The sequence below is a fragment of the Chanos chanos genome, chromosome 4, assembly GCF_902362185.1.
Source record: "Chanos chanos chromosome 4, fChaCha1.1, whole genome shotgun sequence".
NCBI lineage: Eukaryota > Metazoa > Chordata > Actinopteri > Gonorynchiformes > Chanidae > Chanos > Chanos chanos.
The window spans coordinates 22,980,691-23,007,564 of NC_044498.1; the positions used below are offsets into that span (position 1 = coordinate 22,980,691).

The following is a 26,874-nucleotide window of genomic DNA, read 5'->3' on the forward strand; positions in this document are numbered from 1 at the left end:
CATTGAAAACCCCTGTCAGCAGAGCAAAAAAAGATCACGTACACATGCAAGCGTTAAGAGAATTTCTTTATAAGGGAGACGAGATTCTCATTCAAATCCTCGAAGCTTAAAGCCAAGCTGATCACAGTCTGGGATACAGCAGGGTTCTCACTGAGAGACAGCTGTCCTGGAGGTCGGTCTGGATTGCACCAATGCAAAAATCACTTGGACAGCTACGGAAAAAACCCAACTGTCCTGCGCCACAGATTAAATAACATTTTCCTTACAATTTAAAATGTTTTTGACAACAGCTGCACAATCGATGACACTGCACGTTTGTTAGTTGCTTAATTCGACTATTTAAAATACTGATGATAAAGAGGGAAATACTTTTACGAAAAGAATGTTAAATTTAGCAAGAAACTAGCAAGCCAGCTATCCAGTTTAAGCGACTGCTACGGACAGACTGCTGCTCGCTAAGTGATGTCTGACTGGTCGCAAAATAGAGACGATTGCAAGCTAACAGTACGTAGCGCTGCTATATATACAGTCACAACTTAACGTTAAGCTAGCCAGATGGCATAAAACGTTTGGTTAAGATAGCATGTGAGTAAAATCGAATTACGGTTCACTTACAAGTATCACGAGTACTGAATACATACAGCGACAACCAGAAATGACACTGACAATTTTCGCTGCATATGTGTTGCTAACCATAAAAGGCAGGTAGCTGATAAGCTAATACAACGAGCTATCCAAGTTGCAGCGACTCTCGCTGAGTAGCCAACGTTGGCTAGTTAGCCTGTCTAGCTAGTTCTAAATTCAGCTTGCCAACCAACATGATGAAGAAAGATAAATATGTTGCTTGTTTTTCAAGAAATATAAGCAGCTAAGAAATCGACGGCTTCCGTTTCCATTTCACCGAAGAATAATATAATAAATGGGTAACATATTTGAAACAGGCAACTAAAAAAACAAGGCAATAAGACTGACTGCTGGCGAAGTGGTCGACACCGACACTAGCTGGCTACAACAAATAAATACAAACGCTCAGCTAACTTAGCTAACTAGCTGGCTAACGTTTATAGGCAAGCTAGCTGGGTGGCCTGACCCAATAGGAGCAAGAGAAAAAAACGAGAGTAAAACAAAACAAAACAAATCATGAGAAGTCAAGAGTCAATCATATACGTACCTTGAGCTCCTACTGTTGCAAGAGATGATGTAACGTGACCATAGAAAATAACGAAGTTTTTTACTCGAGATTGCTTAAATTCATCTCAGAGCCCTGTCCACTGAAATGTCTTCAACCAGGGCCAAGCCAAGGCAGATATACAGGGAGAGGGTTGCTAACGCTAGCAAAGGGTAGCTAGTGCAGCTCGAAGGGAGCAGGAGACAGCGACTGGAGAGGCTTTTGGATTCCTCTCCTTAATTTAATCTCCTAACAACCGTCCCACTCATATTTCCTGTTTGTTTTAAGTTCTCCGGCGACTAATGGTTGAGAATGAGTCCATTTGAGCTTGTTATAAATCGGTTCTGTCCCTTTAAAAATAAAAATAAAAAGCCTCCCCATCAACTGCCTTTGCTGGCTCTTTCTAGGCTTGGGATAGAAAGATGGAGCTTCGCATTGCGCCTGCGCCCCCGCGAGGAGCTCGGAGGAGAGGGTTTGTTCCAGCATGCACCGGGGTCTGACAGTACATAAAGATCATTGATGACAGAGCTCCCACAAGCTTAACAAACTTGCAAATTAGCAGCAGCTCTGAAAAAGAGACAAAAATTAATAACGGATTTGGGGTGGTTAAATCGTTACAAAACACCACAGCAGTTTCTCTATGAAAATGTGGCCTTTAGAATTCTTAGCACAGAGTAACTTATCCTATTTCTGTAACTCGACTGCACTACACTTTAAGTGGTTGGCTATAGGGGGTTGTTGTGTTCAGATGTCATTAACTTGCTCTTCATAATCGTTAGGTTATATACTCTAACTGCCCTCTAAAAACCTAAAATAATCGGTTTATGATGCCCTAGACGTAGTCGCGTCAAGAGGAAACCTAGAACTTGTAAATGACAGCTGTGTTGGCGAAACATTATTATCAGTTTGTGCCAGAAGAACTGTCAGTAATACCAAATTGTAATGAGATTAATAATTAATGGATTACATTTCACCGTTCAATAATTAAGTGTACAATCAAAAGTCAGATGTGTACATTTCTCGGATTTGCACATGTACAAGATATACTGCAGACATACTAATAATAGCTGTTAAAAAGATTAAAAAGGAGAGAGAGAGATAGAGAGAGAGAAAACAATACAATACAAAAAATTCTGAATTCAGGCGTCCAACTGGTCCTAACGCAACTGTACCATACAAACTTTAGCCTCATTGTAAATGCTACCCCACGGAACCCGGATGTACAGCGAGATGCACGTCTCTTTTATAAATGCTCTTGAAAATTGCGAAAACTTCCTTGCCGTTGTTATTTCTTATGGTAGTGCTGAACTGGCGCGGAAAGTGTGCGTGGACGACGGATATCCTAGAAGCTACATACGCTTACATTGAGTTCAAGTTTTGAAGACTAGATAAGAAACACAAAAACGTAAGACTTTAGGTGCGTTATTTCTATTCTTGCGTCCATGAATCAGCGGAGAGAGTCGGAACACTAGCTATGTAGCTTTTCAGCCTAGGAGCTTAAATTCTGTAGAGTTGCTTAATCTATGAAAGAGCATATAGCATGTATTGATCAGAACAATATGCGTGTTAGCAATGATGACTCTTAGCTGTTGTTCCAATGGTAGTTTGCCTCCAGAATTTACCATTGTTTTATGGATGTCAGAGGTAACTGGTTAACTATGAAACTGGTTAGTAATTTACAACATGCATGGATTAACGTGGCTCATGTTTTGCCTTATCGCCTGTCTTGCAGTCAGGTATCATGAGCAAGCGAAAGTCGAGGGAAACCCACATGACATCTGGAGAATGTGTCTCTCAGGTTTGTGAGCCTTGGTAACAATTTGCATGGTCCTTGTTTTTAACGGGAAATCGCATAGACTTCAGTATTTCAAAGCCTCTGCACATGCCCTTGTACAAATTATTTCGTTTAACGTTTTCAGCAGTTTTAACTAAATTAGTTGCATTCATCCTGAAGGGCCCTGTAATCTTTGTAGTAAAGGTTTATTACTTGTCGAAAAATAATACGAAACAGTGCTGATATTGCCTCAGCTCTACTGCTAAAAATGTATGCGGAGGAGTATTTTAGTTGGTGCCTCTTCATTGCTTTTTTTTTCTCATAGAAGACGGTGGTCTATAGGAGTTGTTTTCCGACTTAATGACCGCTGAGACTTATTTAATGACGGTCACGTTTCATTGAGTCGATTCTTACTGCGTTAGACGAATTTGTTGCATTTGACGTCTTCCAGTAATTTATGTCAGTTGTTTCTTTGTATAGGTCCAGAGAATATTACGGGAACGATTTTGTCATCAAGGTCTTCCAGAGAAACCAGTGGGATTGGACTCACAGTACAAGTAGGTTCTGGCTGTTACCGATTTACACGTTACATTTGGATCATCTCTGTACCATAACTTCTCCAAACAATGACTACTGTTAATTTCTCGAAACAAACACTGAAAGAAGCATTTTAGCACAATGTCAAAACTAGTTGTTGTTGGGGCTTTCTTTGGCTGGCTGCCACATGTTCTCTGTGCATTGCACCTGTGCTGTATAGCCTTAGGGAGAACCAGGTTGACTACGAGGCCAGAGTGGAGACGGTGACAGCAGGCGGCAATAACTGAGTCTCAGTTTGTGGTTACAGGCACCTGCTGGAGCTACTGAAGAGGACAGCTGTGCATGGGGAGAGTAACTCAATCCTCATTGTTGGACCTAGAGGAACTGGAAAAACAATGGTACGAGCAGATACCTGTGTGCCGTGAACTGTCTGTATGGTGGTATTGTGAATCTACAAGACATTTGTTACCATTTATACACTACAGGAGTAGTTTTGGATTAGACAAGAAGATGATGAAAAAGACCTGTTTCCGTCGTGCAAAATGGTACTACTAGACTGTTGACACATCTGGTTGTGTTTCTTCAAAAAAAAAAAAAAGAGAGAGAGAGAGCTTTGTTCTATATTTTGTAACTGGTTATATTGGTAAGTTTTACTTCTCAGACATTGACATGTTCAGTTAAATTTTAAAGTTCCTAAATTCTCTCTTTTAGCTCCTTAGCTGTGTCTTGAGAGAGCTGATGGATATAAACGAAGTGCAGAAGAATTTGCTCCAGGTTTATTTGAATGGTTAGTGTGTTTTTTTTTTTTCTATTTTCTGATTGGTCAGTGCTGTTTTATTGTGTTGCTGATTGGTCAGTTTGGGATCTCTGGACATACCATTATTGTTCTAATGTTTCTCTTCCCTTGGCAGGCTTACTGCAGACTGACGACAGAATCGCACTTAGAGAAATCACACGACAGCTCAATCTTGAGAACGTTGTGGGTGACAAAGTTTTTGTAAGTGTTCTGTGGCATCGTATTAGTGTTCCTTTTCACACACAGAATAATGAATGAACTTCACAACCTCTTTCCAACTTGTCATTGTTTTGAGGTACATTGTGTTTAGAGACTTAAATTCTCAGTGATTTTTCTCTCTCAGGGCAGTTTTGCAGAGAATCTGGGCTTCCTCCTTGAAGCACTCAGGAAAGGTAATGCAGTTTTCAGGGTCTGTAGCAGTGACTTAATCATTATGTGCTCAGCCTATTCATATGAATATGAATGTTGGTTAGTTAAGCCGTGGCCTGTGGCTCTGAGTTCTTACTCAGTTCTTTCAGAAACATTTTACCCCAAAATAATGATGTAATATATACAGATATACACATGAGGTACCTATTTGATGAGCTCTCTCTCTGTTTCTTTTAGGTGACAGAGGTAGCAGTCAGCCTGTGCTGTTTGTGCTGGATGAGTTTGACCTGTTTGCCCATCATAAGAATCAGACACTACTCTACAACTTGCTGGATGTGTCCCAGTCTGCCCAAGCCCCCGTGGCTGTGGTTGGCCTCACATGTCGGCTGGTACAGACTCCTCCAACAACACAGCTGCTCCTCCAGTTTATTCACTGTGGATTGTTGAATAAGACAGTACAGAGTGTTCTGGAATGCAGTAACCATACTGACCACACGTACAAATATGACAACTGTCAAAAGACCAGAAATATACAGTCTGCTTTGCTCATCTAGTGTGATAACGTTAATAGAGCTCAACACAGCGTTACTAATGATAACCTCATTGTTCTGTCACTTTGTTCTTGCTGTTGACTTGCGAACAAGAAATTTGTGGACTGTGGACTTTAAGATAAATCTCCCACCAAGTGCTTTTATTTCTCCTATGTAAGGCCATTTTTTGTCAAAGCTTAAAACCTTGTCTGTTGTCAGGATGTGCTGGAGCTCCTGGAGAAGCGGGTCAAATCCAGATTCTCTCACAGGCAGATTCTGGTTGCCAGTTCGTTGACTTTTGGACAGTATCTTGACAATGTGCGATCACAACTCAGTCTTCCCCAGGACTTCCCTGATGCCAGGTTTGGTCAGGAGTGGAACGACAGCGTGGCAGTAAGAATCTCACATCAAACTCAGTACAGAGCATTAAAAACACACACACACACACACGCCAGGGCACTAATGTGGCCAGCACTAGAGCATGTTTTTCTTTGTTCTGTGGTTACTAAAAATGTTTTTCTTGTACGTGAAGTAGCATTTTTGAGGCATGTACCATTAGTTAAGGCTCGGCGTGTCAAGATCTTTTTCTCTCATTTAGAAATTATGTGAAGACAAGTCAGTGGAAGAGATTTTACAGAAACAGTTTAACTCCAGCAAAGATTTCCGCTCGCTGCACTTACTGCTGGTAAGAAGTCAAAAACCATGGAAAATGTATCCTTTCAGCAATATCATGCTGACCTTTATTTATTTATTTTTTTTGGAGCCATTAAAAACTTGTCAAATGGTGTTGTGGAATGATACTCTAATGTACATGAGAAGGGCAGTAGAAACCCACATTATTTACCCACCTTGCTTTCGAAAAGCATTTAAAGAGATTTGTTAAATGTAATTCATCAATCCTTGTATGTTTGTGGTCATTTAGGTTTAGTATTAGAGCAGGCCTTGTCTTGTGGTTCTATTTAAGTAAATGATTTTTATATTGTGTGTATGTGCTTAAGACAGACGGTAGTTTGTTTCTTTGTGATATGGTAATATTGAATGTTGAATTGTGTGTGTGTGTGGGTGTTAGTTGCTGGCTCTTAGCCGTGTAAACGTGTCCAGTCCTACCCTCAGAGCGGTTGACCTGTTGGAAGCCAGTCGCTTGTGCACTGTGGATGCCAAAGCAAACATGTTACATGGTCAGCCTTACAACCATACTGTACCCTCTACAAAAATGATTTTATGAAATAAATGTTAATGAAATACTCATTTTGAACATTTTATTTGATCTTCACATAGTAGATATAGCAAGGTGTTCGGTGATTCACTGCTGTGTGGCTAAACTTTCTGCCCCCTCCCCTTTCTCTCAGGTCTGTCCATTTTGGAGTTGTGCCTAATCATTTCTATGAAGCACTTAAATGACATCTATGATGGTGAACCTTTTAACTTCCAGATGGTTCACAATGGTGAGGAAAGATCTAAGCATATTAATGATATGATGGTGCATGTCTACTCAGATATATGAAATAACAATCTTTTGTTGGTCTTCCTGTGGCAGAATACAAGAAATTTATTCAAAGGAAATCCAATTCAGTTCATAATTATGAGAAGCCCGTCATTCTGAAGGTAAGCCATTCCGAAGTGACCAGAGATGTGATATTTTTCCATTGCTGCTTATTTGCCCTCAGTGTGCTTGAGTTTGGCCTGTCACTCATGAGATTAAGAAGAAGATCAAGTCAGGATGAGAAGAATGGCTTTGCTGCCATCTTGTGGTTATAACTACACACAACTACTCTTCTGTTTTTTTTTAATCTCTACCAGTTTTGAGATGTGTTGACCTTGATAAATGTTGAAGTCTGCCATGTATTTTTGCATAACTCACTTTATATTTTTCTCTCACAGACAATTACCATTTGTACCATTAATTATAATTTGTAGTCATTTAAAGGATGATGTTCAGTAGTCTCAGTCAGTAATAGAGGTCCAGAACTCTATTAGTAATGGTGATGTTTTGTCCTCTGTAATAACTGATTTTCAGTACTCAAGAGTCAGCTGTTTTCAGTAGTCTGTTGGTGATGATGACTATTACTGATTAAGCATATTTATGCTCAGTACCCTTAGTCAGAAAAGGTGATGTTCAGTACCTGGTCATTAAAAGGGTGAAGTTCATTTCTTTCAGTCAGTGTTATATGCAGTACTCTATAATAGAATGAGTACAGTAGTCATTGATACAGTGATATTCAGTACTGGCAGTCCGTAATACTGATGTGTAGAGCACTTAGTAACTGAGAGAGATGTTCAGTACTGTGTGTGTAAGAGTGAACTTTAGCACCGTATCAGTAGTGGAGTGATATTCAGTACACTCAGTCAGGAATGGTGATATTCAGTACTCTGTCAGTAGTCGGGAAATATGGTAATAGTGTGATGATAGCAGCTGAAATGTATTCTTTCAGGCGTTTGAGCATCTTCTGCAGTTGGAGCTGATTAAGTTGGTGGATGGCTCCAGCAGTAAGACTCAAAGAGAATACCAGCTGGTCAGATTGCTCCTGGACCATGGCCAGATTATGGAGGCCCTACAGAGATACCCACAGTGCCCCACAGATGTCAAACAGTGGGCTGTGTCCAGCCTGGCCTGACGCTCACACACAGCACTGGTGTTGTGTTCAGAAGAGACAACTCTCTGCTTCTACTCACTTCACCCGTTACTTTCACATTCCAAATCAATCCACACCACATCTGTAGCCTTGTCCCAGTTTATACAATGTACCATAACTTCTATTTTTGCCCCAAAAATATTTAAATAAACGTATTTTTCAAAAATGAATGTTCTAATACACTATATGTCTGACACACAGTAGTTGACTCATAGCTCCTACCATGGATAGTAAATGTAGCCAAGAGGATGTGTGAAGGACGTTTCCAGCAGCGGTGCACAAAGTCATTAAAGCTGTAAAAAGAGTGTCTTTATGAAACCAGGTTAACCCAGCCATGGATCTAACAGGACTTATCAGTGTGGTCTCAGTGCAGTGGCTTTTTAACAGCAGGTGACCCCTGTCCATGTGTAAAGCAGGACAGTTAGACCTCCTTTAACGGCATGTAAATGAGTACACTGAACCCGGAGGCAGCACTGAGAGAGCAGTCACTATACTTTATTTCAGGGGTAAGAGCATACAGTTGATCTGTACAGTATTGATAATCATTTCTCGACCAAAAACTGTTTTTCTTTTTTTTTCTGTGTGTGAAACACTCGTAAAAGCCATGAGATTGGCAGATCCATCTGGGGAGAGAGAGAGAGACAAGCCCTGACCAGTGCCTCAGGGCTGGGAATTAACATCCTGGCTCTTAGAGGTAATGCGCTTGGTAGAAAAGAGAAAACCCAAAAAAAGTGGGGGGGGGGGGGGGGGGGGGGGGGGACTGCTGGTCGAAACCACCATAACTTTCCGCGAACATTTTCTACCAACGCTTTTATCGACGTTGCCATGTTGTCCCAGATCTTGTGAATGATGTTATGAGGTAAAGGGATTTATGAAGTTTTGATGTCCTCTATATGATTCTGTCTGATTATCATCACGGAAAAGGAGAAGTGACTTGGTTTAGGCCTGTCATAAATTAATACAATCTATATAAGTGTGTGTATATATATATGTATATATATATATATACATACATATACACATAATTTAAAATAAACAATGGTAAAATCTTATTATGGAATAATCACTTTATAAAGGACTTTTTTTTTTTTTTTTTGCTTTGTGATATCTTTGAAAATAATAAACCTCATGCTATATTCACAATCTAAAAACAACATTCATATTTACATAAATGTGCATTTTCATAAAGACATCTTTTCCCCAAAGAAAGGTTGGGGGGTGGGGTGGGGGTAAAATGAGGGGAGTAGAAACAGACCCAGAACTGTTCATGTTTTTGATGGTGAGAGGGTAGCGCGTCACCCCTGCTCACCAGCCATTTCGGCTCTGTTGCCTCAGACACGGACAGAACTGTAAAGCAGAGTACTAAAAGAAAAAAAAGCTCTATGGCGATGGGGGGGCGGGATGATCTGCATTGCTAAGTATCCACTCCACAAACCCACCTGTTTTCTATCTGTTTACCTACACACAGGCACAAATTCACAGAGCACTGTTTGTGTGTGTGTTCAGAGTTGTTGTCACTATTTTGACCAAATTTACCTTGCTCAAAGACCACCATAGACATTCAGAGAGGTTATTAAGCTGTATTGCACATGTTTGGTCCTCCCCCGAATGTTTGCAGTATGTAGAAGTGAAGTTATGTGTTAACCAGAGTAGAGTTGGCACCAGCCTTTTTAGCTCAGGCGTTTATCTGGAAATAAATAAAAGCGTCACCTGACCACATCATTCAATACAAAAATGCTACAGTTGAGTAAAAGTTGCTGTCGCACCGTGTCTGGTTGCATATTACTGTAACTAAGAGAAGCATAGTTGTATTCCCTGAAAGCTGTCATAGTGTTAGCTCTGGATGAAGCAGGAGTAGTAGACCAGTGTGTAAAAAGAAAAAAAAAATCCAGCAAAAGAACAAATTCAAAGTCTGTTGAAACTGACCCGGGTCAGTCCAGAGAGAGAACCTGACGACTGAACGAGAGAGCGTGTTAGTGAGCTGTACACACCCTCACACATGAACACGGACTAGCAGCCAGGAGACGGGTCACATGGCACCAGGATGAATGGAGAGGGAGACAGGTTTCCTGAGGGGCGTATGTGTGTGTCTTGTGTATGTGTGTGTTTTCTCAGTGATAGCAGCAGGTTAGCACTGTGTTGGGATGGGACAAGGTGTGTGTGTGTGTGTGTTTGTATGTGTCAGGACTCAGCTCTTCACACCTGGGTCAAAAAAATATATAAAAAACAAACAAACGAGAAAAAAAAAACAGGAAAAATGGCATGCACATATCTTACATGTTAGACAGACTCTTAACACAGCAAACATAAATAGGGAAGTGCTTTCTCTCTCTCTCTTTTTTTTAGATGCACAGACTTACCAACCCCCCCTCCCCCCGATCACTTTACTTTCTCTAAATGAGAATTTACGCACAGAAGAGATCAAATGCGTGAAATACAAACGAAAAAGAAAGGAAAGAAAAGTTCAACTGCTCGGCAGAAAGACAAAGGCAGAAACATGGTCATTCACTGATTGGCATACTCTGTCACAAATGCTGTTGTCAACTCTGTTCTGTTTTTTGTTGTTGTTTTTTTTGTTTTTCTCTTTTCCTCTGTCCCTGTCTGGGCTATTGTAGCTCTGTCTGTACAAGGTGGGTCTGTCTGAGATTGCTGTTGGGTTGAGCCAAATGCAGTTCTTGTCCGATGACAAACTGAGGTATAGCTGGTTTACAGAGGTTTATGGTTTTTTGTTTGTTTGTTTTTTTCTTGTTTTTGTTGTGTTTTTTAATGCAATGCATGGAAACTATTCCCCAAAATAACCTTGATTACTTTGTTGTTTAGTGTTTGTGTGTGGGGGGGGGGGGGTTCTTTTTTTTTTTTTTTTATCTCAGTTGATAAAATGTACAGCAGTAGTCCACTAAACATTCAGAAGCTGTTTCTTATTGGCATTACAATAATAATTCATATGAACACAAAAAAAAAAAAACAGTAGATGCAGTTTTAAAACCGGTTGCCCTTTTTTTCATACTGAAAAATGAACCACAAGGAGTTCTGTTAAGAGTCCTCTCCGCTCTTCTCTTAGAAAATGAACAGGTGTTTTGTTTCTTGAGGAAGTTTGTGTTTTTTTTTTTTTCTTTTTCTTTTTCACTCTCTCTCTTTCTCCCATTATACAAAAGGTAGCACCTCCTCACAGTTTGGGGTGTGAAAGGTCTGAGTGAAGAGATGGTGGGAGGCAGAGGCGGTGCCGTCTGCTTTTAAATCTCTGCGTTCCACTGCACCCCTCGTCAAACTTCCAGAGCGTGCTCCTGAGGGGAGTTCTTCACACGCGCAAACTCGTATATGCGCACGCACACACATACACACACACACACACCAAAGGAGAAGTGTCCAGTGGCACGGATATTCCTGATTATGTGCACACGAAGAGAAGAACATACGAGTCATCCATTCACTGAGGTCAGCCGGAGGTCACTGTGTCCCGCAGGGGGCAGAAGGGTTGTTGAGCCAGTTCGCTTGGGCGACCATCATAGGCTGGACTCCTTGGGCGGGAAATCCACGTTGGTCACCATGGTGACAACGGTGACGATGTCGTCGGGGGCGATGACGTTGGTCTGGCGCTGCATCTGGATGATGCGTTCCTCAACACAGCCGGCAGATAGACGAGCCTCTGCCTCATGATCCCAGCATTCCTCAATGGTCTCACATAGCATGGCCATGCCCTGACACACACACACACACACACACACACACACACACACACAGAAATCTTTCAGTTAGATTTAACTCTAACATACCCTGAGAAGATGTGACACAAGTATTTGTATGTATGTGCGTGTGGGCATGCATGCACCTGTGTCTGTATGTTTTTGTCTTTGTGTGATAGTGAACATACGAGTTTGTGAATATAACTGCGAATGTATGTACTGGCCAGTGTGTGTTTGTGTCTTCATGTGTATGTACATGTGTTGAGTATTTATGTGTTTGTGTGTTTAAAAGAGAATTCATGTGTTGCTGAGTGATTTTGTGTGTGTGTTGGGGGTGTGTGTGTGTGTGTGTGTGTGTAAATAAATTAAGCCTGTATGTGTTTGTGATAGTGAATGCACGTGTTGGTAGGAGATTGAGCGTGTGTTTGTGTGTGTGTGTGTGTGTGTAAATAAATGAAGTTTGTATGTGTTTATGTGTGTGAAACAGAGAGAGAGAGAGTATGTGTGTGTAAATAAATGAAGTTTGTATGTGTTTATGTGTGTGACAGTGTGTGTGTGTATAAATAAATGAAGTCTGTATGTGTATGTGTGTGAAAGTGCGTGTGTGTATAAATAAATGAAGCCTGTATGTGTGTGTGAAAGTGAGTGCATGTGTTGGTAGGAGATTGAGTGTGTGTTTGTGTGTGTGTAAATAAATAAGGTTTGTAGGTGTTTATGTGTGTGAAAGAGTGTGTGTGCGTATAAATAAATGAAGTCTGTATGTGTTTGTGTGTGTGACAGTGAATATGTGTGTTGGTAAGACATTGAGTGTGTGTTTGTGTATGTCACTGAAACTCACTGAATGTTTCTGCCAGCATTCCCGCAGAACAGGCCGCAGTTTCTTATGGACCACCACCTCCTGCATGTCCTCCAAAGAGGGGTGCTGCCCCACCTCCTCCTCAAACGGCAGTGTGTACTCATCAACAGGCCCTGCCACACACACACACACACACCACACACACACACACACACACAAACATACACGCACACACACATAAAACAATGCTTAGTCAACACAGAGTGAAGTAGAGGTCAGTGAGCTCATTTTCAGCATAGTAAGCATTCCAATATGTTACATATGAGGCCAGCTTTGCCTCCAAGCGTTTGAGATTAATCCTGCCTCCAACACACACACATGCACGCGCACACACAAACACATATGCTTGCTCACATACACGCACAGCTGTGGGAAACTTAAAAAGAGCAGTAACACAGTAATGCATCTGTTTCAAGTGTTCAAAAAAAAAAAAAAAAAGTGTGACTAGAGTCCATGAGAGAAACTGGAGCCCTGTGGCTGTCCAGCAGAGCCTTTGAGTGTGGCTGTGAGAGGGCTGGCAGACACTCGGCTCTTACCATCCGCAGCAGTGCAGCGAGAGGCCAGTTCCCACAGCACCAGGCCCACAGCGTACATGTCTATACGCAGAAAAGCATCTCGCTGGAAATTTATTGCTCCCTCCAGCACCTCCGGAGCCATGTATCGTCTCGTTCCCACCTGAGAGAGAGAGAGAGAGAGGGAGAGAGAGAGAGAGAGAGAGAGAGAGAGAAGGGGGGGGGGGGGAGAGGGGGAGAGAGAGAGAGAGAGGGGGAGAGAGAGAGAGAGAGAGAGGGGGAGAGAGAGGGGGAGAGAGAGGGGGAGAGAGAGGGGGAGAGAGAGAGAGAGAGAGAGGGGGAGAGAGAGGGAGAGAGGAGTCAGGTATACACTGTCTGTGGAGGATGATACTACGTAGAGACTTCCATAAAATCAAATGTGACACCATAAAACACTTTCAAATCCAGTCAGTTCAACCTGTCAGCCAAAATCAAATGATACCCTCAATGCTGAAGTCCTGCAGAACTAGGACAACACTACAGTACAGCTAAGTTATACAGTGCTGTAGTGAAAATACACCACACACTATCACATACAAACAAATGAGTCACAAAAACACCCTGAATCCAAAATAATTCTAAACAGCTCTTACAGTAGTCTAATATTTAATCAGCAAATTTCAAAACAACTTCACAAGAGAGTGAGTGTGTGTGTGTGTGTGTGTGTGTGTGTATGTGTATGTGAGTGTGCGTGTTGTGTTTAAAAGACTCACTTGTCCATGTGTATCGCCAGCAGACTTCCCAGCCTCAAACTTAAGAGCAAGGCCAAAATCAGCTACACATGCAGTCAGATTGTTCTTCAGTAGCACATTCTTACTCTTTACATCTCTGTAAAGGCAAAAAAGACAGAGAGCAAGCCAATCAGTGAGTAAATCAGAATACACGTGAAACAGAGAGCAAGAAAGAAAGGGGTGCAGTCAAACAAGGCTGAGAAGAAAGGGATGGGGTCAAAAATGAAGACAGATATGTAAGTGTGTGCATGAGAGAGAGAGAGCTACTGAAAAGGAAAGAGCTTCTGATTACACTGGAGGGAGCGTAGTGACGAGACAGAGGGGAGGAGGAATGGAAAAGTTAGCATAATTTAACATTCATAATGAAAAGTGCTGTCAAAGAACATTAGTGCAATGAAAACTCATAGCTCAGAGGAGAGAGGGCTGTCCACACTGACTAATCCAAATAAAACACCTCAACAAATACAGCATGCACACACAGACACACTCACACACACACACACACACCCCCACACACACACACGCATGGCCACAGAAGCTCTGAGCAAGGGCAGAGCAAGAAAAGATGGGCCAGCCAATGAGAGCAGAGTAAAAGAGGAGGCCCTTGGATATGAAGAGCCAATAGCAGAAGACATGGGCAGTGAAGAGCCAATGGGAGCCCACCTGTGAGCGATAGCAGGCTTGTGTCCGTCCTTCAGGCCTGGGATGTCCTCATGGAGATAGGCCAATCCCCTGACCATGGTCTGGGCAATATGACACAGCTCATTCCAGGACACCACATTAGCCTTCAGGTAATCAGTCAGTGAGCCCTGCGCAGGAAACACACACACACATACAGTCATGAGTACTGCTCCCACACTCCCACACACTTAACCAAGCCAGGCTGACTACAGCCATTCACACAAAAGCTGCAGTTTCAGAAAACAGCCACCAGGGGGCACATGGAATTAAGCAGAGCAGATGGAGCCACATTCCACTGATGGTATGTTCTCCACTGTAACCTAAAGAGGAGACATATTAAGCCCTGATCCACAGATTTATAAACCTGCTTTCAGTTGGGTTAGAGGGGAGATGATGACTGACATCGTCGCTGTGCTTAGAAGCACAAAGAGAAGTATGATCAGTTCTGCAGTGCACAACACGCACTGAAATCAATTAACCTCCTAAATTCACTGATTTGAGGTCAACCTTCCATTTATTTAAGCTGTTTTTTGACCAAAGAGTGTTAAGCCCTGCTGAAAGTGGCAAACTGCACTGCTAAAGAGTTAGTTTGGCAGGGTTCTCCAGTGTGCCTTCAGAATGATGGAGAATACTGCTTCTAAGTTACTCCATCATGCGTTCATGCTATCACAGGGAGGGTGCTCTTTCAGGAGACAGACTACACTGTTGTTGTACAAACCTAGAAAGTGTATGTTTGTGTGTGTGTGTGTGTGTGTGTGTGTGTGTGTGTATGCATGCATGTCTGAGTGTGTGTGTGATACCTTCTCATGGTAAGCAGTGATGAGCCAAAGCTCCACGTCCATGCCGTTTCCTCTCTTCTCAGCGCCAATGAAATGCAGAATATTCTCATGTTTCATCCCGCTCATGCTGTAGATCTCGTATTCGTTCTGCCATGATTGCTTATCCTGACCATAGACACACACCCACACCCACGCCCTTTTATAGAACTGACAATGCAATGACAATGCTGTCTCATACAGATACACCAATACTAAACATCTATGGACGATATGTTTCACAGAACACATTACGACCACTTCAGCATAACTGAGATGCATTAAAAGTAAATCTATACAATATGCACTGAGGACAGATACCTGTATAGGGAAAATCTTAACAGCAACGTATTCGTTAAGCAGCTGGGCCTTCCACACGCAGCCAAAGCGCCCCCTGGCTTTTATCTCCAGTAACTGCAGCGGTTTCTGTCCCAGTATTGGAGATGGTGGAGTCGGCCCTGGGTCCTAAAATGGGAGAGAACAGTGAATCATTAAGAGTTCTTTCTCCTGGGGAAAAAAAGTAAAAATTCTCCTTACAGCCAACAAAACGGCTCCATCTCAGGCTTTAATACGCAATCCCATCACTTCACTTGTTTGTTTTTTTCCATGGTGTCTACTTATTTTTCATAGCGTCGGTGGGCTTGCTGCGCTTTTTGGCACTGGTGATGTGAAGAGAGCTTAGACTATAGGTTGAGCCCAAGAGATCTATTGAAAAGAACAAAAAGCTCCTCTGGATGCTGTCAGAAGGTCATTTGGTCTAGACATGGAATGATACACCTCTCCAGTCCACCCCATCAAGCCGCCTCTCTATTCACCATCCCAAGGTTGCTTTGGCCCTGCTATAAATGAGCCAGCCCTGAATGTCTAGAAACTTCTATTGGATCTCCAGCCCGCAGTGTCCCTGATGCTCTCTGGGTCCTTATTCAATTTCATTAAGATTACAGCAGCTTACTGCATACCCAAGACCTTTAGCTTGGAAATATCCATGGAAACCGTGATTGGATCAAGTAAAAAAGAAAGCCAAAGTCAAAGCCAGGTCGTTGTGGACAAGTGCTTCATCTGAGAGCGGGGAGGAGGAGATTGGGGAGACTGGGAGGACTGAATGTTTTCAGTTCGTGCAACTATTTCTCAGTACTGCGTCATCGCGAGACAATATCAAATGCTCGTTTTTTTTTTTTTTTATTGTTTGTTTGTTTTTTTTTAATTGAAGATTCTCTGAAAAACATCACAGGCAGCTATTTCCTCCCTTATAGAAATCAGAGCTACTCTCTCCTCTTCCACATGAGAAGGTACAAACACTCAGAGATATTCACCTCACAGGAAATTATTCACTTTTAAACACACATATATGTTAAAGACCCATCTAAAGAGTCCTTTAAGGTGCTGCAAGCGAAGGCAGAGAAGAGACTGGTTTTGGAGTGCACTTTTTCTTATCTGTGTGTGGGAGTGTATTTGTTTATGGGAAAGCAGTTCTCTGGGGCATTCTTTGGCATTTTGGTGTCAGACCCCTTACAGAGGAGAAGTTTGAGATGGTCCAGTCTCAGGTAAACAAAGGAGGGAGCAGTCTTTCCAAATATAAACGAGTTACGTCAGCTGGCGTTTAGGATTACTCTAATCACGTCCATGTGAGAGAGAGAGAGAGAGAGAGAGAGAGGGAGAGGGAGACATGGAGGGAGGGGGGATACAGGAAAAAGGAAAAAAAGAGGGAGGGAAGCATATGAAAAATGAATGATCCAGTTTTAAAAAAATAAATATATAAAACATAAAACAGCGTGTGACTTGATGTCACGTAGGGAGCATGGTACACAAGAACCAGCAAAAGAATGAAGAGCGAGAGATAGAGAGAGAGAAAGAGAGAACATGAGAGGGAGACAGAGAGAGAAAGATAGAGAGAGTGAGAGCAAGAGAGCGAGCGAGCGAGAGAGAGAGAGAGAGAGAGAGAGAGAGATGGGGGGGGGGGGGGGGGGGGGCTAGAACGTGGCATCTCATTTAACAGCACTTTGCTCTGTCATTGGCCAGGGTCAATCCTATAACCGCACAAAGTCAACATGCTTACGCTTGACTTTTCCACCAGCTTTCAATAATTAAACAGATGCTGCGTGCTAAAAGCAGAATGGCAAACTATACTATTTTTAATGGAGCCCTCTCCTGAGACACAATGACTGAATCATGCAAAGCACCTTCAGCTAACATCCTGTCCCCCTAAAAAACAACACAACAAAAACAGCTGTTGTTTATTACCTGTTTTACTTTACTTCACTGTTGTTCTCTGTCATAAGAGAAAGCAATGAGGAGTACAACAGAAAGAAACGGAGAACGGAAAGAGAGCAAAAAGAAAAGCTGGCCCTGCCGTAGTGGCCAAAAAGGCTGTGTCACTATAATTAATGACAATGACAATCTATGCAAACAGATGACCAGTTGTCTCATTATGGGGCATAGAACAACTATGTGAGGTGAAGAGGTCAAACCCCAAACATTAGTGTCTTTGGGGCTTAATGTTCCTAATGTTTCCCAACTCGTCATTTACCTGTTATTGTGGTTCACTTTAAGTGTTCAAATATGTGTGTGTGTGTGTGTGTGTGTGTGTGAGTGAGTGAGTGAGCGAGTGAGTGAGAGAGAGAGAGACAGAGAGAGCACAAGCGAGCTGTAACTGCTCAATATGTTGGCCTCCAAGTGTGTGTGTGTGTGTGTGCATTTGTGCACAGGGTCAAATGGCCTTAGCGACTGTCCATCCTCAGTGGCACTCATCAGGAGTCATCAGTGCGGCAGTGTGTGAGCGCAGTGAAACTCCAGCGTGTCACTGGATCTCTGCTTCTGCTCACGGGAACGGCTGAGACATTACACTCTGTCAGCAAGCTACAGGAAACAAATAATATCTGATGTCTTCCTATCTCTCTCTCTCTCTCTCTCTCTCTCTCTTCTATTCTATGTGGTGTCCTGGCTTTCAGGATGATGGAGGACACATTTATGAGCTTCTATGCTTTTTAAACAGATTAACAGAGGAAGCCAGGCCAACACAAGAGTTGTTTAATTCAAACCTCCATTACGTTGTTTGGAATGAATACCATAGTCCCAGGTTTCCTGATTACAGCCACACAATCTCGTGATGAGTAATGTAATGCGTAGTTTGGGTCCATTCACCACATAACATTATGCAAGTGGTCTTTAGGCAAGTTTCTCTGTACAAACGAGTCTTTTTTGATTAAATGTTCACGTAAGTGTACACCTTTTTCATATTCTTCAATACCAGAGCAAAATGAAACTGGCTTTCTTTCATGTTAACTGATAAAAGAAAAAAAAAAACCCTGAAAACTGGTCACGGTGCATGTACATGCGTGAGGAAACATTTACTCACAAGTACTGCCACTGGCATTCATGCATAAAGCTGATCTGTAGTACATCAGAGCATTTTTACACAAGGAAAACAGACTCATCACGTACAACCATGCAAACCAAATTCCAGGAAAAAAACTGAACCGGACAAAAAAAATGATAAAAGTTGTTTAGAAAAAAAAGACAGTGTTTGAACTAACTCAAAAAGGGGCAAAAAGGGCGAAAAAATTTCGAATTGACGAGTTATGAGTCAGGGCTCCAGACTGCAACAAATTTGGTCACATTTGCAACCCTTTTACTTTCCTGCGCAAGCTAAAATTCTGATTGGTCGCATCAATGCAGATGGCAACGTATGTACTTTTTGTCGCTGAACGTCGTGAGTGGGAACATATCCTTAACAACTTAGAAGTACAGACCGTAGCGTCGCGTAGTCTATTTTCCTGCTGTTTTTCAAGTGTGCATTTTCTGTGGGGTGTTTCCTCGTGACTGACTGCTTGTGTGATCGAGCCATTTCTTCCCTCCACTGGCGGGAATGATTGTACCATTCTCAGCGCGCTGAAGTCCAGTGGAGAACGACAGACAAACTGCTCTCGGTCGCTACGTAAGTAGGCATGAAGTGAAATACTGACTCGTTATTCCCAAAAACGAAATACAGCGCTCGATTCAGTGCCTGGGTCGGAAACAGTAGGTTATTCAGAACATGAGGTTTACAGTGTTTACTGTAGGCAGCTGTTACGGGAAGAGTTTTAGTTTTAGTTAGCCGCTAGTTTCAACTTTCAGAGTAATGAAATTACTTTCTTTAATTGTTTCGTCAAATCGTTGTCCTATACTCAATGCACAACAATAAATATATGGCAAATAAGCCAATACATGCTCTAACATTACGCCTACACGTTTGTGAAAACTTGGTGTCGTAATAGGTAAACTCCTCACATCATGAGGTTTTATGTGCAATGTACATGCTTGACGTTCATCAACACCTGGGAAGATTTTCTTTCTTTGTATATGTGTGTGTCATCATACCATGCAGTTTGTACCTACTGCAGTAACCACTACAACCACTGAAAAGTCTGGAGCCCTGCATCAGGCTTCCACTGGAGTGAGTGGAGTGGGAAAAAATGAGTTTATGAGTTAATTAAACTTATCTTACCTCTATCATTATATGAAAGGCGTGCTAGTGAAGGAAAGGAAGAAGTAAAAAGAAAAAAAAAAAGAAAAGAAAATTACTGTTTCCAGAGCAAGTGAAATGGTGGCAGATAAGGTGCTCCTTCTGGATGATGGATGAGCCTAGTTAAAAGAGGAATTCTCTCTCTCTCTCTCTCCCTCTCTGATAGAGCAGCCAGCCACTGAATCACTTCCTGCAGCCTTGCTCTCACTTTGGACCATGAAAAACAGGCGCCATGATAAGAACTGGGGCCATGGGGAACACACAGAGATGGAGTTTGAGAGAGGCTGGGAGGAGAAGAGTACAAGAGAGACAGAAGAGGATATTTCCAAAGAGAGTGAGAGATGGGTGGAAAGAAGACAAAGAAAAACAATAAAAGAAGTGAGAGAGAGACAGGTAAGTGAGAAAGAAAGAGAGAGAGAGAGAGAGAAGAAAAAGACGGTATAGGAAAGGTCAGATACTGTGTGAAAACCATTGCAGTGTAGTGGTTAAATGGGGAGGCAAAGGCAGGCATATCCTCTTTGAGTTCGTATCAGTCACGTCCCCCCCCACACACACACACAGAGATTCTCATCCGGCTGGCTGATGAGATCGATGGTCCGTGTAATTAATTACACACTCCCTACATTTAAAATAAATAAATAAATAAAAAGAAGTGGATCAGGGGGACATGAGGAGGAGAGTAATGCACTTTCGCACATTATTCACTGCACTCCATTGTAAGGTTAATTAAGAAAGAGATAGCAAACACACTATACCGCTAAACCCGGCTCGGGCACGTAGCATATCATTGCTCCTTGATGAAGCATGAGACATTAACAAAATGGAAAAAAAAAAAACCGGGAAGCTAATGCTCACGGTGGAGGAACTTGATGCCGTTGTGCATGCGGCACATATGACAGCAGTGACACTCACAAACGTGATCTGAATTTGGAGTTCAAAGCGGCATCTAAAAATATTCAGCCGTGCACAGAACTGTTGCTGCTCAGGATGGACGGGACAAGACTGGGCCCATTACGGCGGAAGCGGGCAAAACAACTTGTGTGAGAGATCAATCGCCCCCAGCCAATCAGCAGCAGATTCTACTGCATTATCGATCAAACATCCTCAGTGGAGGGGTTGAGCATTGAAATGGCCTGTGTGTGTGTGAGACTGTGTGTTTGTGCGAGAGTACTGTGGCCGTCCAAATGTCCTTTTCAAATAAGCACAACAGACACAGGGCAGTCAGTCCCACGTTCTCTTTCTGTTTCTGCTTTTCATACAGCCCTGTGGGCCTCTAAACACAGAAAAACCACCAAAGAGCTCGCTCGAGGGGGGGAGTCAAAGAGGAGTACACATATGAGAGTCTGTGTATGTATGTCTGTGTGTGTGGGAGGGGTTCTTGTTGAACCTCGACAGCGATTCTGACTAAATGAGCTCATTGGATAGGAAGGAACGTCCACTTTAAAGGGTTCAGGTTCCACAGGGCTCGGTTAGAAACAGATCCTACTGTGGGGAATATGAAGCCCTGGGTCTGTTAGGGCTTCATCGAGAGGTCAAGGCATGTTGTACTCTACAGCTGGTCTCCAAAAAACACTTCATCTGTTCAGGTCCTATGTCTGGGATACACTTGGCAGCTCCTTTACACAGCGTACAAAGTTTTTGTCTCTGACACACAACTATGCTTATGCTTGGCTTATACTTGTATGTGTGTGTGTGTGTGTGTGTGTGTGTGTCTGTGGGAGAGAGCGAGTGTGTGTGTGTGTGTGGGTGGTTCACTTCTAAAAGCAAGCGAGACGCTGCTCAGCACTCAAACAGAAATAACCTGAGTGGCATTCAGAGAGGGAGAAAGAGAAAGAGAAAGAGAAAAAACTGACATTGAGCTGTTTCTTCAGTTGGCATCAGTTTATCTCAAACAAAACTGGATACACAAGCTTTAAGGTAACTGTAGCATATCTGACTGTAAATGGACTCACACTGGTTCCTTTCAAATGTGTTTGCTAAACACACACATCTCTATCAGTAGGAAATCACAAGTTGTCTTCAGAAATCTTTTCAACACTGAATGGGTTAGACTCATATCACTCTATAGAAACTGGTTTGACGCCATTAGGAGAAACTTCAATATGGAGTGAGAGGAATAAATAGCTTTGTGTGGTATCTGTGTGTGTGTATTCCTGAGACAGAAGCATAGTTCTAATTATTAATCTGAACTGGAAACCAGCTCATTAGTAACACAGCCTCTCTAAAAAGATTCTTAATTTCGCATGCACGAAATGTACTCTGAAACCCTTAAAGCTTTCCTTAACACAGATAAATATCCCATCATGCATTCCAAATGAAATCAACACACAAATAGACAAGTGCGAAGAAAAAGCTCTCTATGTTAAGGTATTTTTAACAGTTCTGAACTTTTTAGAGTGTATAGATCACAGATGCTGGGAGTGTGTGTGCTCAGGGCCTGTGGCAGGACTCACCTGTGTTGGTACCAGGACAGGTGGGTATGCCAGTTTATGGTGACGGTACATCCAGAAAGAGAATAACACGATGGCAGCGATGCCCATCAGTGGCACCAGAGAGTACAGCAAAGTATTAAACAGCTGCGGCTTCGGCGTGTATGGGTTCGACGGAGCTGCCAGAGGAAAGGGGGGGGGGGATGGGGAGAGAGAGAAAGAGAGATTATCGATTGTCAGTGTGGGACTTGAAAAGCAATAGTACCCTTATTCTCCGTGTGCTGGTAGTTTCCAAACGCAGCAGTACGGGTGGCAGGTGTTGGCAACGCGTGTTCCCAGGAGATGCCATGGGTACTCTCTGTTTTCTCACTGATTAATTCTGTTTAAACATGCGTCCCTCTCTCTGGGACTGGATCACTCCGCTGTGCCACGGTTCACCACTATGGGCCTATATCCAGCTCAGCCAGGATAAGAGAAGGTCAGAAACCAAGATTAGCACAGCAAATCCGCCGCACGCCACTCTACACGCAACTCACAAAAGCACTGACACATGCTACACACCAGTCACTCGCATAAACAAGGCCTCAAGAGAACTACATGCATCTGTCACACACACACACACACACACACCACAGGAACGCACCCTAGAAACCTGGACACAGTCAGACCCACACACACACAGCACAAAAATCCACACGCACATGGAACAGGATATTCACATCTCTCTCACTCACACACACAAACACACATCTCTACAAGCAAGCCCTCTCAAGCCTTTACTTCCCCTGCTCTGGAGTTCTATCCTCGGATTCTGCAAGGAATTCTTGCATTCTTGCAGCCTCTGTATTTTGCCATAGGAACTTCTGCATTTTGTGTTTTTTTTTTTTTTCATTTTTCTAAAAGTCAAACACACATTTGTTGTAACGTCTAGAGGCTGTGTCTCCTGGGAATATAAGACAATATATGGCCATGTGCCCAGGAGTCAGGAGCATGGTAGCAGCCAGGGGAGTCTTAAATAGTCGGTCTCTAGTACATGGTTAATTTACCCGATCACGCCGTAAATCAAACTCCTAAACCACCAACAGGTTAGTCCTGCTCCCTTACCTTTAAACTACCGCCTCCCACCTGAAGATGAGAAAGGCTGACCTCTGAGAGGAAAATCATTCTAATTATCTCACTTAGATCTGGACAGGCCAGATTAACTGAAGTGCTCAGTTCAAAAAGAGACTAAAAAGAGTCACACCAGCTTTCAGAAACCTGTGGCTGCGTGTTGAGTATAATCGACTCCTGTGAAGCATAATTACAGCCATTATATAAGAGGTGCAAGACTTTCTCTGCAGCATTTCCTATGTAAACAACATATTTCATATGCTGCCAGAGGGAAAAATTCCATCCCTCATGAATGTGGGAATAACAGAGGAGTTTTTAACTTTTGATTTTTTTTTTTTTAAATGGAAGACTCATATTAGACTACTGTCATAATGAATTGAGTCAAATTTCTTTGCCGACAGTGATGGTTCCGATGGACGTTAAGGCTGGAAATAACCGAGCAGCATCCAGATTTGTGTTCATTGTGCCATCAGATCCCTCACATCACAGTCCTAGAGTGGCAGACTCTGGTGCCCCTCTAAGAAACTACGGCACCACAGAATATGGAACCTCCTCTTCCTCTGGTACTCCTCTTCCTCTGTTATTCCTCTCTCTTTAGATAGTCTGCATGCCCTTAGCCTCTAAAATTTGCATTTCCAATTCTAAAATATGTCCCAATATTATCACGATGGCTTAAATCCTGATTTTATCCATAATTCAGTTAGCAAAACTCTCTGTGCAGTCTTTCTGTAAAATACGGAGGAGTTTCTGTGACTCTTCCCCTCCTGTATCTTGAATCAAAATCTCAGTCATTTGGCAAGGGGAGGGGGGGTTATATTTGTGTGTATGAGTGTGTGCATTTTCAGTAAACTCAGTGTATCTAAATGTTAGAGCATAGACTCATTTAAAGAAAGGGGAGAAAACAATGACAACCAGGTAGGTGGAGTCGTATACAACTCTGATGTTTACATATAAAGATAACCTTATGAAGTTTGAAAAAAAATAACAGCCCAGTGTGATTGCATACTATATGTAAGTATACCCTCTTCAGTGACATGTGTGTTTGTGTTTTTTCAGTCTAAACAGTATCTGGCCTAAGTGTACGTGTGTTTGTGTGTGACCGCACGTATGTGAATGTGTGTGCGTGATAGAGAGTGTATTACGACTTACTCTGAAATGTGTCCGGACTGTAGAAGAATTTCTCATTGCACATGTTCCCCTCACAGCAACAGAAAAACACGTCGGGATTCTCTTTCCGCTCCACACACTCTCCACTGCAGAGAGAAAGAGGGAGAGAGAGAGAGAGATGTGGTGTATTAATCTGAACCTGAAACAGGGGTGTATATATGTGTGTGTATATGTATATAATAAATATATTAAAAAATCATTTGTGAAAGGGTACAGTGCCAACTAAAAGAGGAAGAATATAAACAACAGGCGGCTTTCAACGTTCGTGTGAAAACTCTCTCTTCACAAACACACTCTGAGATAAATAAATCGACGCTGTTTGAGCAATGAGGGGAAGGGGTGGATTTAAGCGTGCTCACACATGCAGCGATGGGAAAAGGGAAATACACACCATGTTTAAGTTATGCTGGGGCTCTGGTGTGTGACTCTCTGTGCTGCAGGCACCAGCATCTCTCACTCAGTTCATACAGCGGACAAATGTCCGAAAAAAAACGCCAGCACCATCTTATTTCACACTGAGAAGTCACCCACACACTGTGTGCACTAGTCTGTGTGTGTGTGTGTGTGTGTGAGCATGTCTGAATGTGAGGGAGAGGGAGTATGTATGTATCTGTGAGTGTGCACATCTGTGTGTGTGTGTGAGAGAGTATGTATCTGTGTGTGTGTGTACGCGCGCGCACGCGCCTGTGTGAGCATGTCTCTGTGTGTGGGAGAGAGTGTATGTATCTGTGTGTGTGTGTGTGTGTCCGGTGGTTAATACTTTTAGGTATTAATAAGATTAAAGCAAACCGGTTTTCCGCTTTCTTTCTCTCTATTTGTTGTCTTTATCAACACTTAATTTATATTCTCTGGCAAAGATAGAGAGTTGAATCCTGACATGTCATAAATGTAAACAGTATTTTTTCCTCTGTAGCAATGTGAAAACACAAGTCTTGAAAAGACTTGTTTTAGCACAAGATAAGAAAAACACATGACAAAGTATCACATAAAGTCTTTTGTTTGGTAGATGCTGTAACGCCGTGGGGGCCTGGCTGTGTACCTGTCGTAACAGTTGACGTCATCAAGCCAGCAGCCCTGTTTGACAATCTCTATGGCTCCTGAGATGTTTTTCCAGGTGGCGAAACAGTGCCTTCGCTTGTCTTTCTCTCCAAAGCACTGCTCAATTCCGCTCCGGTTCGTCCGGTCCTTCTCCCAACTCACGTTATAGAACACACAGTCCTGCGTCTCGGACCGACCTAGGATCGCACCTGCACAGAGAGATAGAGAGAGAGAGAGAGAGAGAGAGAGAGAGTGGGGGAAGACAAAGAGAGATAAGTTTAAAGTTGTTCCATCTAATAGTCAATGTACATTTTCAAATAAAAAAAACTCAACTGCATGATGTTCTGCTAAATATTTAGAGAAAGCATTCATTCAACACTCAAAAGTAAAGAGGGGAAAAAAGAGAGAATGTGTGCGAACATGTGAGAAAACACTGAAGTAATGAAAGTGTACAATATATTAAGGTCACTCCACCACACAAACAGCCCTAAACCTCTCTCTCAGCCATCCAAAATGTTTCTCCCCCGCTCTCTCTTCTGTTCACCAGAGTTAGCCACCAATCACTTCAGCAACAACTCTCACGCACTTACATACACCACACCACATAGGTAACACACACACACACACACACACACACACACAGAGCTCTGTGCTCAGTTATGTCATCAGAGCTCACCTCATCTATGGAGGAAGAATAAGAAGTAGTAAAATATATGAAAATAAGAAAGCTACGTTTACAACAGTTTGGGCCAAACAACAGATAAGCACCATCAGAAAAAGCCTGGTACTGCTGTCCCACCCACAGGAGTGTTAGTCAAAGTCACCAACACTAACCAAATAACCAAATTCCTCCCCCAGACTGAAGACCACACTGTTTTTCCCCTAGTCAAAAATGCACCATGTTGGCACTGACACCACTTCATGCAACCACGCAGCTAAATGAATGTGTGTGTGTGTGTGTGTGTGTTTGTATCCCAGCCAGTTTGCTGGTGCGTGTGTAAAACACTCGGCTGAAATATGTGTGAATGAAGAGTGTGTGAGGGCATTCTGAGTGCTCTCCCAAAGCTCTGGTGTTGTTCTGCACTAACCATGCCTCTACATACACTACGCTACACACACACACTCCTACTCACTCTCCAAATAAATCTGTTCATTCCTTCACATTTCTTACTGCCTTATCTGTTTCATCTGCCGTTCCTCTCACCGTTCCTCCCTCTCTCCTCTGTTCTTTTCTGCTCTTTATCTCCCTAACATCAATCTCTTCCTCACCCTGTCTCTGAGTATCTGCTCCTGGTTGGTCAGAGCTCTGGACTTAAGTTAAAGCCCAAACCCCAGGCTGGCATGGGGAGCCCACTCTGTCCTGCTTTGACCCTTCTTGGCCTGTGTTTCTGCTCCCCCCTGGGCTCTTACTGGTTGGCTAAAAACAGCTTTGGCTCTCAGCTTCCCTGTCCCACACGCAAGCCAGCTCCTCAAGCAGCAAACAACACACACCCGCACGCACACAC

The 26,874-nt window shown here is 42.7% G+C and overlaps 2 protein-coding genes across 2 annotated transcripts in view; one reads left to right on the plus strand and one right to left on the minus strand.

Annotated features, from left to right (window-relative positions):
* Positions 1–2,502: 2,502 nt before the first annotated feature.
* On the plus strand, positions 2,503–7,828 carry orc4 (origin recognition complex, subunit 4). Its single transcript, XM_030772590.1, has 14 exons — positions 2,503–2,585; positions 2,901–2,966; positions 3,423–3,499; positions 3,787–3,877; positions 4,191–4,266; positions 4,391–4,476; positions 4,619–4,667; positions 4,882–5,033; positions 5,394–5,567; positions 5,773–5,859; positions 6,244–6,352; positions 6,524–6,619; positions 6,712–6,779; positions 7,607–7,828. The coding sequence occupies exons 2-14, from the start codon at positions 2,910–2,912 to the stop codon at positions 7,787–7,789; spliced, it is 1,305 nt and encodes a 434-aa protein (XP_030628450.1). The 5' UTR covers positions 2,503–2,585; positions 2,901–2,909; the 3' UTR covers positions 7,790–7,828.
* Positions 7,829–10,678: 2,850 nt separating this feature from the next.
* Positions 10,679–26,874, minus strand: part of acvr2ab (activin A receptor type 2Ab) — a 32,596-nt gene continuing 16,400 nt past the window's right edge. The window contains exons 2-11 of the mRNA XM_030771423.1: positions 25,371–25,578; positions 24,314–24,417; positions 22,079–22,233; positions 15,446–15,589; positions 15,110–15,253; positions 14,292–14,437; positions 13,611–13,725; positions 12,883–13,021; positions 12,329–12,459; positions 10,679–11,505 (exon numbers count right to left, since the gene is read on the minus strand). Coding sequence (XP_030627283.1) covers positions 11,311–11,505; positions 12,329–12,459; positions 12,883–13,021; positions 13,611–13,725; positions 14,292–14,437; positions 15,110–15,253; positions 15,446–15,589; positions 22,079–22,233; positions 24,314–24,417; positions 25,371–25,578 — 1,481 coding nt within the window. The 3' untranslated portion in view covers positions 10,679–11,310. The remainder of the gene's footprint in view (positions 11,506–12,328; positions 12,460–12,882; positions 13,022–13,610; positions 13,726–14,291; positions 14,438–15,109; positions 15,254–15,445; positions 15,590–22,078; positions 22,234–24,313; positions 24,418–25,370; positions 25,579–26,874) is intronic.